At 34.1% G+C, this 8,886-nt stretch overlaps 1 protein-coding gene across 1 annotated transcript; it reads left to right on the forward strand.

Moving 5' to 3' along the window:
- The first annotated feature begins 349 nt into the window (after nt 1-349).
- Nucleotides 350-8,886, forward strand: LOC139856151 (extra-large guanine nucleotide-binding protein 3-like). Its single transcript, XM_071845397.1, has 9 exons — nt 350-740; nt 1,223-2,246; nt 2,617-2,754; nt 3,098-3,202; nt 3,271-3,450; nt 3,761-3,941; nt 6,729-6,976; nt 7,579-7,751; nt 8,121-8,886. The coding sequence occupies exons 2-9, from the start codon at nt 1,254-1,256 to the stop codon at nt 8,716-8,718; spliced, it is 2,616 nt and encodes an 871-aa protein (XP_071701498.1). The 5' UTR covers nt 350-740; nt 1,223-1,253; the 3' UTR covers nt 8,719-8,886.

An 8,886-nucleotide genomic window follows, 5' to 3' on the forward strand; every position in this document is an offset into this window, starting at 1 on the left:
TGTAATTATTTCGTGTTGATATATATAATACATACTTTCTTTGCCGTTAAAAAAAAAAAAATTGGTCAGAATTTTCCGGATCATCACACACACCCAGAAACATACAGAGTTGTATCATCCAATTGCTTGTCACTTTCCAAGTTAAAAATATATCGATACTTTGTATTTTATTTTCCAATTTTTAATGTTATACAGTAAAAGTAAACACGCACGCCCCTCATACCTTTTTATCTGCTTTTTCTTGATACCCTTAACTTTTTACTTTTCGAAAAGCCATATACTTGCTCCAAAGTAAGTCTTTTTATTCGTTTTTTGCTTCCTTTGTTGCTGACTAAATCTTTATTCTGTTGATTCATTTTTATCTTCTTTATTTTTTATTTATAGTTGTAATTGGTTGATAAAATCTGTCTTTTTCCATCTTTTCAGATTCAAATCTTGAAATCTCAATACAAGTATAAGGTTTCTGACAGATTCAAGCAGTAATTTTACATTTGGGTTGTTTGTATGTTTGATTCAAATTTTTTTGTTCAAATTTGAGGGCTTTTGGAAAGATCAAATCAAAGTTGGGTTTTGACTGATATGATGAAGACTTTGACTTTAATTTGTGGAATGTGTCCCAAATTTGGTTGATTCCTTGTCTGGTGTTCGGTGGGTCCTTTGTTCTCCTTCTTTTTGTGCTGTTGTATATGAGGAGATAATGACTTGAACCAAATCCATTGGTGGGGTGCTGCGAAATTGAGGTATTTTCTTTTTGTTTATAATCTGATTTAGGATTTTTACTGTAGAGTTAAATCTATCTTTAATTTTGAGTTGGGTCGTTGAAGTGTGTTGATTTTTTACCTAATTTAATATAAATATTGTTTCTTGATGGACTTTATGGTTGATTTTTGACCTAATTGATATAAAGATTGTTTCTTGATGGACTTTATGGGAAATTGAAGTACTTTTCTTTTATTAATCTGATTTGGGTATTCTACATACTAGTCAAAATCAACCGGGCTGTTGAAATTTGGTAGTATCTTGACCCAATCTGGTATAAAGTTTGTATCTTGAAATGATTTAGTTGTTCAAGATATTTATTTTGATATTGAACTACTAGTTTTTTCTTTAATCGAATTAGGTATTATTAACAATTAGTCAGTTTGATCCTTCTCCGAATTGGGTTTGATAATATGGTGTTATGAAGACCTAATTTGACTGAAAAGTTCTTTCTTGATTTTAGTTTATTCTATAGTTTGTTTTGAAGAATTGTTATGAGAGATATGGAGGAAAATGGGAATAAAGATTGGAGGGGTACTGTGAAGAAGATGCTTCCTCGTGGAGTTGAACTACCTGCAGATAGCGATGAACTTGATTACTCAATTGCTTTAGAATATATGGGTCCCGATGTATCTTACGAACTTCCTAGGGTTGAACCACTAGAAGTAAATCCCCATTTGATCCCAAATGCATCGGTGGCCGAATCATTTTCAAGTTCAAGAAGATCTGTCACTCGTGATGGCGCGGGACCCGGGCATCCGGTTATCGAGCCTATCCCGTTGCCCGTTTCTTGTATTGCTCATGTGGCCGATTCGCCGAACCAAAGTCCTAGATTATCCAGGAGCTCAGAATCTGTAATTTCGGTTTTGCATAACGGTGACTCGTTTTCAGCTTCCCCTTCCGGCTCACCTGGGTCGGCTCATAACCAAAGTGATGCTCAACGGAATGAAATGAGACGGGGCCCAGTAGTTACTTTCAACACAGTTGATAGAACAGAAAGTAAAGAAGACGGATTAGAGACGCCTGGTTATTCAGAATACGTTGCGGTTTCTAAAGAAAAGAAGAAAAAGACGAAAAAGTTTCGTGTTTGTTATCGATGTGGAAAAGGGAAGTGGGAAACTAAAGAATCTTGTTTGGTTTGTGATGCAAAATATTGCAGTAGTTGTGTTCTTAGAGCAATGGGTTCGATGCCTGAGGGTCGAAAGTGTGTTACATGTATTGGTGAAGCGATTGATGAATCAAAACGTCTTATTTTGGGTAAAAATTCAAGGTTATTATCTCGTTTACTTAGTCCTTTGGAAGTTAAACAGATTATGAAAGCAGAAAAAGAATGTTCTGCTAATCAGCTTCGACCCGAACAGTTGATTGTGAATGGGTATCCGTTAAAACCCGAGGAAATGGCTGAACTTTTGGGCTGCGCGTTGCCCCCACGAAAGTTGAAACCGGGAATGTATTGGTATGATAAAGAATCGGGTCTTTGGGGAAAGGTAATAATGTTGTGCGCAAGTTTTCAGTTTTTTTGGTAATGTTTTGAAATGGGTCGGGTTGGATTGAAAAACGTCTTGGACCAAATAGCGGTTACTTATCTTTTTTAATAAAATAAGTTATGTACTAGATATGATTACAAAAGTTAAATTATCTTTATGAATAAGATAATTTAGGTTGTTTGATGCATTGGGAATGCACTTTGGACAGCTTTCAACCCGTTTGACCCGTAGAGAACTGTTTTTTCTTATTCTACCAATTGAACGTGTGAGATAAGACATAACATGACTTATTCATAAGTAATTTGATCAAACTGTCTCATTTATTTGCAAGTTAAGGATAAAGATTGTAACTTTGTCTTTAATTGTTCAGGAGGGGGAGAAACCCGATAGAGTTGTGAGTTCAAATTTGAATTTTACTGGAAAACTTGGTCCAACTGCAAGCAATGGAAACACAGAAGTTTACATGAATGGTCGCGAAATTACAAAAGTTGAGTTGAGAGTATTAAAGGTTAGTTTTATTCTTCTAATTTTTCTGCTTTTTAGAAACGTTACTAAATGGACCGATTGGTTAGCTTGAACAGTCACTACTGTTCATTTTCTTCCTAACTTTATTATAGTTGCAAGTATTATTATTAATTAATATTAATATAGGTTACAAAAAGCATCATTTAAATATGAAATATTTGGTCCAGTTTGTACAATTATATCTGAACTTTTAATTATTAACCATGGCTACAAATCTTTAGAGAGAAACTATAACCCAAATCGATAACATCACAAGTAAAGGTTGATACTTGCCACCCCGATTTTCTTTATTTCGTATGAAGTATGTTTATAACAATTTGTTTCAGATGGCAAGTGTGCAATGTCCTCGTGACACTCATTTTTGGGTTTACGATGACGGTCGATATGAGGAGGAAGGCCAAAATAATATCAAGGGAAATATCTGGGAGAAGGTATAAAGAATCTCAAATAAATAGTCGATAGTTTTTATATAATTCCGTAATAACGTGTTTCTGAACAGGCTAGAACAAGGTTACTTAGTACATTGCTCTCGTTACCTGTTCCACACGGCCAGCCGCAAAGAGAGAGGGATGAAGCCAGCAATTATGCTACCGTACCAAATTATTTTGAGCCTAAAAAGATCCAAAAACTTTTATTACTTGGGCTTGAGGGCTCGGGAACCAGCACTATCTTTAAGCAGGTATTACATTTAATTGTTTATAATAATAATAATCACTCCTTTATAATATTTAGTTTTTAGTAGAATGATTTAGGATGTGTACATTGAAAGTATACTTTAAGTGTACATCTAAAACGTAACTGGAATCGACCCATTCATGAGTTATGGGTCGAAGTTGCGACCACTTGGGTTAAGCTTGCTTAATGTATACATAAAGGTCCCATGTACAAATCTCATACCTGTGTATTATTTCAAGAATTATTTATGTGTAAACGTGTTGTTATTTTACTATATAAAAAAGCAAATCTCTTTTTGTTATGTTTTAATGCAGGCAAAATTCTTGTATGGAAATAGATTTAGTGTTGAAGAGTTGCAAAATATAAAGCTTATGATTCAGAGCAACATGTATAGATACCTTAGTATCCTACTTGATGGACGCGAGCGTTTCGAGGAAGAAGAGATGATGAAAAAATGCTCTCTCGAATCTTCTGATGACCAATCCAAAGAAAAAGGTATTTACAAATTAATCCAGTGAAAGAGTAACTCCATTGAACCAGAGGTCGAAAAATCGAGAGTTAAATTTATCTAATATCTGCTTTAAATTTAAGGTTATATATATATATATATATATATATATATATATATATATATATATATATATATATATATATATATATATATATATATAGGGGCAGGATCAATGGGGAAGTAACCAATCGGGGGGAAGCAAATATTTTTTTTTTTCCGGCATCAAGATCACACGAAAATATGAACATTTAGAAGAGACACTTCGTGATGAATGTTATTATTTAGGCGGGAAAACGATCGACAAAAATAACATTCAAGATAATATTGTTCGTGAAGAATATGAACGTTTTTTTCCATGTTTTGTGAAGTAAAATTTAGCCCGATTTAGGGTTTAGGGTTTAGGGTTTGGTGTTTTGGGTTTATTCCATGAACACCAAACCCTAAACCCTAAACCCTAAACTCTAAACCGTTCGTGTTAAAAACTCAATCTAAATCCTAAATCTAAACCCTAAATCTAAACCCTAAACCCTAAATTTCTAAACCCTAATATCTAAACCCTATAAACCCTAATATCTAAACCCTAATATCTAAACCCCAATAGCTAAAACCTCAAAATACGCTCGAAAAACACGATAATTGTTATATATTACTTCTTCGAACGTTTTTCCGCCAAAATAAAAACATTTATCACAAAGTGTCTCTACTAAATGTTCATATTTTCATCTCATCTATAATATTCGTGAACAAAGTTTTTTCAAAAAACGAAAAAAAAAAAAAGTTTTTGCTTCCCCCGCTTCCACCCGAATGGTTACTTCCCTCTTGATCCTACCAATATATATATATATATATATATATATATATATATATATATATATATATATATATATATAGATTTAATCAAGAGGGAAGCACTTTTTTGGGGGGAAGTAATTTTTTTTCTTTTTTTGAAAAAACTTTGTTCACGAATATTATAGATTAGATGAAAATATGAACATTTAATATTTTAAATAATGAGAAAAAGCATGTAATCAAGAGGGAAGCACTTTTTTGGGGGAAGTAATTTTTTTTTTTAAAATTTTGATTTTTTTCGAATTTTTTTTTCCAGACATCAAAATTAGGTAAAAATAATAACATTTAAAAAAGACACTTTGTGATGAATGTTATTATTTTGGCGGTAAAACGCTCGAAGAAAAAAAATGAAAACATTCAATGCATTGAATGTTTTGATTCTGAGTTTATTTGCATCGTTTTGTTTTCATCTTGTGTGAAGTGTTCTTTTCGAAATTTAGCCCGATTTTGAGTTTAGGGTTTAGGCTTTAGTGTTTTTGGTTTAGTCCCTAACCCCTAATTTCTAAACCCAAAACCCTAATTTATAAACCCTAAATTTTAACCCCCTAATTTCTAAACCCTAATTTCTTACCCCTTAAAAAAAACTCAGAATCAAAACATTCAATGTATTGAATGTTTTAATTTTTTTTCTTCGAGCGTTTTACCGCCAAAATAATAACATTCATCACAAATTGTATTTTTTAAATGTTTATATTTTCATGTGACCTTGATGCCTGAAAAAAAAATTCGAAAAAAACGAAAAAAAATTACTTCCCCCCACTTCCCCCTAAAAAAGTGCTTCCGTCCCAAAAAAGTGCTTCCCATATATATATATATATATATATATATATATATATATATATATATATATATAGTGGTAGGATCAAGAGGGAAGTAACCAATCGGGGGAAGCAATTTTTTTTTTTTTTTTCGTTTTTAAAAAAAACTTTGTTCACGAACATTATAGATGGGATGAAAATATGAACATTTAATAAAGACACTTTGTGATAAATGTTTTTATTTTGGCGGGAAAACGCTCGAAGAAGTAATATATAACAATTATCGTGTTTTTCGAACGTATGTTGAGGTTTTAGCTATTGGGGTTTAGATATTAGGGTTTATAGGGTTTAGATATTAGGGTTTAGAAATTTAGGGTTTAGGGTTTAGATTTAGGGTTTAGATTGAGTTTTTAACACGAACGGTTTAGAGTTTAGGGTTTAGAGTTTGGTGTTTTGGGTTTATGGAATAAACCCAAAACACCAAACCCTGAACCCTAACTCTAAATCGGGCTAAATTTTACTTCACAAAACATGAAAGAAAAAAAAACGTTCATATTCTTCACGAACAATATTATCTTGAATGTTATTTTTGTCGATCGTTTTCCCGCCTAAATAATAACATTCATCACGAAGTGTCTTTTCTAAATGTTCATATTTTCGTGTGATCTTGATGCCGGAAAAAAAATTCCAAAAAAAACGAAAAAAAAAAAAAATTTGCTTCCCCCGATTGGTTACTTCCCCATTGATCCTGCCCCTATATATATATATATATATAAAATATGATGCATGTCCTTTTATGGACTTCCTTTGCATTTCACATATAGTCTTAAGTACTTGTTAATTAGCTTAATATCAATCAGTTATCTCTGCTTGGTTGCAAACGGCGGTTTGATGACTAGCCCGTCTTCGCCTGAAAACTTCTAATTAGTCGGTTAACGCTGAAAAGTCCGGTCAAAGTCGGTCAAAGTACGCAAGCGGAGATTCTCTGGTTGCGTACTTTATATCTCCTTCTATGTTAGGTATCATAATGGGAATCATGAAGGCATCCCATATATCAAAATATATGCTCTATGTATTAATATATGTACAACATAACATTCTTTTGAAGTTTTTAGGAGCAATTATGTCGACATACAATTGATGTTTTTTCTTTTCTTTTTTCAGGTAACGAGGGTGATGATGAAGAAGGGAATCACAATGTGTATTCCCTAAATCCGAGATTAAAGCATTTTTCCGATTGGCTTCTCGACATTATCGCAACCGGAGATTTAGATGCGTTCTTCCCCGCAGCAACACGTGAGTACGCTCCACTAGTTGAAGAGGTGTGGAAGGACCCCGCCATCCAAGAAACGTATAAAAGGAGAAACGAGCTACACTTTCTACCCGACGTTGCAGAATACTTTCTAAGCCGGGTATTTTTGTCATTTTTCAAATCTCTCTTGGTCTATACATCTTTGTCATTACGTTTCACCATTTAAATGAAGACAAATTTAGATAGGATCCACAAGATGAAAAATGGAGGTCAATGATGAATATGAACGTACCATTAATAAGGAAGAAATCTTGTTTCTCTTTTGGGTAAATGAGGGTGTATTTGTCTCGTTTACTATTAATCTCATTTTCTCTCTAAAATTGCATACGGAAGTACTTATAAGGCTATATGTTGGAAAGTTTACCCAACCCGACCCGGGGCTCGACCCAACCCGTTCGACCCATTTTGATTCTGACCCATTTCGACCCGTGACCTGTTTCAACCCAAACCTATTTATTCCTTGACTCGACCCGACCCATCTCGACCCGTTTGCCAGGTATACCTAAACTAACAACATTTAAAAAAATCAAGTTGAGTAAAAACAAATATATTGATGCTACTGATCTAGGCCTGCATGTTCCCTCTGTTTTTATTTTTCATTGGAAGTACACGTTTCCTTTTAATTATTTCAAAAGAAGGTAAAACATAACTAAAAAAATAGTATTCCCTAACTCGTGTGTTGTATTTTTGTGTGGGTTGCAGGCTGTTGAGGTATCTAGCAATGAATATGAACCTTCAGAGCATGACATACTATATGCTGAAGGAGTCACCCAGGGTAACGGATTGGCTTTCATAGAGTTTTCGCTTGATGATCGTAGCCCGATGTCCGAAGTATATACAGACAATCTTGATGCTCAGTCTCAACCCGTTTCGAGGTATACATTTCTTTCAAATACACTCACAAATGAGTAACTTGTATGGGTCAAAATGGGTAGAACGGGTTGGGTCGACCTGCAATAACTTTTTTTGTGTCTGGCTTTTTTTAGAGACCTGTTTCATGCTTAATTTTCTCGTTCTTGATTAAAAATAACTCACACTGATCCATTTTTAAGTGAATGGGTCAGAATTACCAAAATTACCACCTCTACGTGCTGCAGTTTCCTTCTTGTTTCCTCATTAATAATTTGCTAGACCAGTTTCTGAGTCCGTATTAATGATGCTTGGTGATTCCTATAGTTACTTTTCGAACCATAATGATGGTTATTGTCTTATAAATGATCTTTTTTCATGCATTTTTTGGTTAGGTATCAACTCATTAGAATAAATGCTAAAGGAATGAACGAAGGTTGTCGATGGGTAGAAATGTTCGAGGATGTTCGAGTAGTCGTTTTTTGTGTTGCTCTTAGTGACTACGATCAAATGTGGCCATCACCCGAGAACACGGGAAGCGGTTCTCTACTTCAAAACAAAATGGTCCAAAGCAAAGAGCTTTTCGAATCATTGATCAAACACCCCTGTTTTAAAGACACCCCATTTGTATTAATCTTAAACAAATACGATCTTTTTGAAGAAAAACTTAAAAGTACCCCGTTAAGTGTGTGTGAGTGGCTCACCGACTTTAGCCCGGTTCAACCTTACACTAACAACCATAACCTAGCCCACCAAGCCTACTACTATGTGGCTATGAAATTCAAGGACCTTTATGCATCTCTTACAACCCGAAAGCTTTTCGTGTGGCAAGCGCGGGCCCGGGACCGGGTCACGGTAGACGAAGCATTTAAATACATAAGAGAGATTGTGAAATGGGATGATGAAAAAGAAGAGACGTACTATGGTGGGGCCGAAGACTCGTTTTATAGTACTACTGATGTAAGCTCGCCACCATTCGTTAGGCAAGATTGAGGCAAGTTAATTTATCTTTGAGTTGTGTTTATTGTTGTAGATAAAATGGTTGAGGATGTTGGTGAATAAGTGATCATTTTATTTGAATTTTATTAGTTAGTAAATTGTGTATGCACTTGTAGCTCGTGTAAGTTGATATGAGATCCAATTTTTAAATGTAACGAAGTC

The sequence above is a fragment of the Rutidosis leptorrhynchoides genome, chromosome 6, assembly GCF_046630445.1.
Source record: "Rutidosis leptorrhynchoides isolate AG116_Rl617_1_P2 chromosome 6, CSIRO_AGI_Rlap_v1, whole genome shotgun sequence".
In the NCBI taxonomy this organism is placed as follows: Eukaryota; Viridiplantae; Streptophyta; class Magnoliopsida; order Asterales; family Asteraceae; genus Rutidosis; species Rutidosis leptorrhynchoides.

Excerpts from the sequence above, each read along its gene's own strand:
- LOC139856151 (XM_071845397.1), top strand. The coding sequence starts at position 1,254 with ATGAGAGATATGGAGGAAAATGGGAATAAAGATTGGAGGGGTACTGTG. Across the intron at positions 6,977-7,578 it reads CAGAATACTTTCTAAGCCGG|GCTGTTGAGGTATCTAGCAA; the intron begins GTATTTTTGTCA and ends TGTGGGTTGCAG. Across the intron at positions 7,752-8,120 it reads CAGTCTCAACCCGTTTCGAG|GTATCAACTCATTAGAATAA; the intron begins GTATACATTTCT and ends TTTTTTGGTTAG.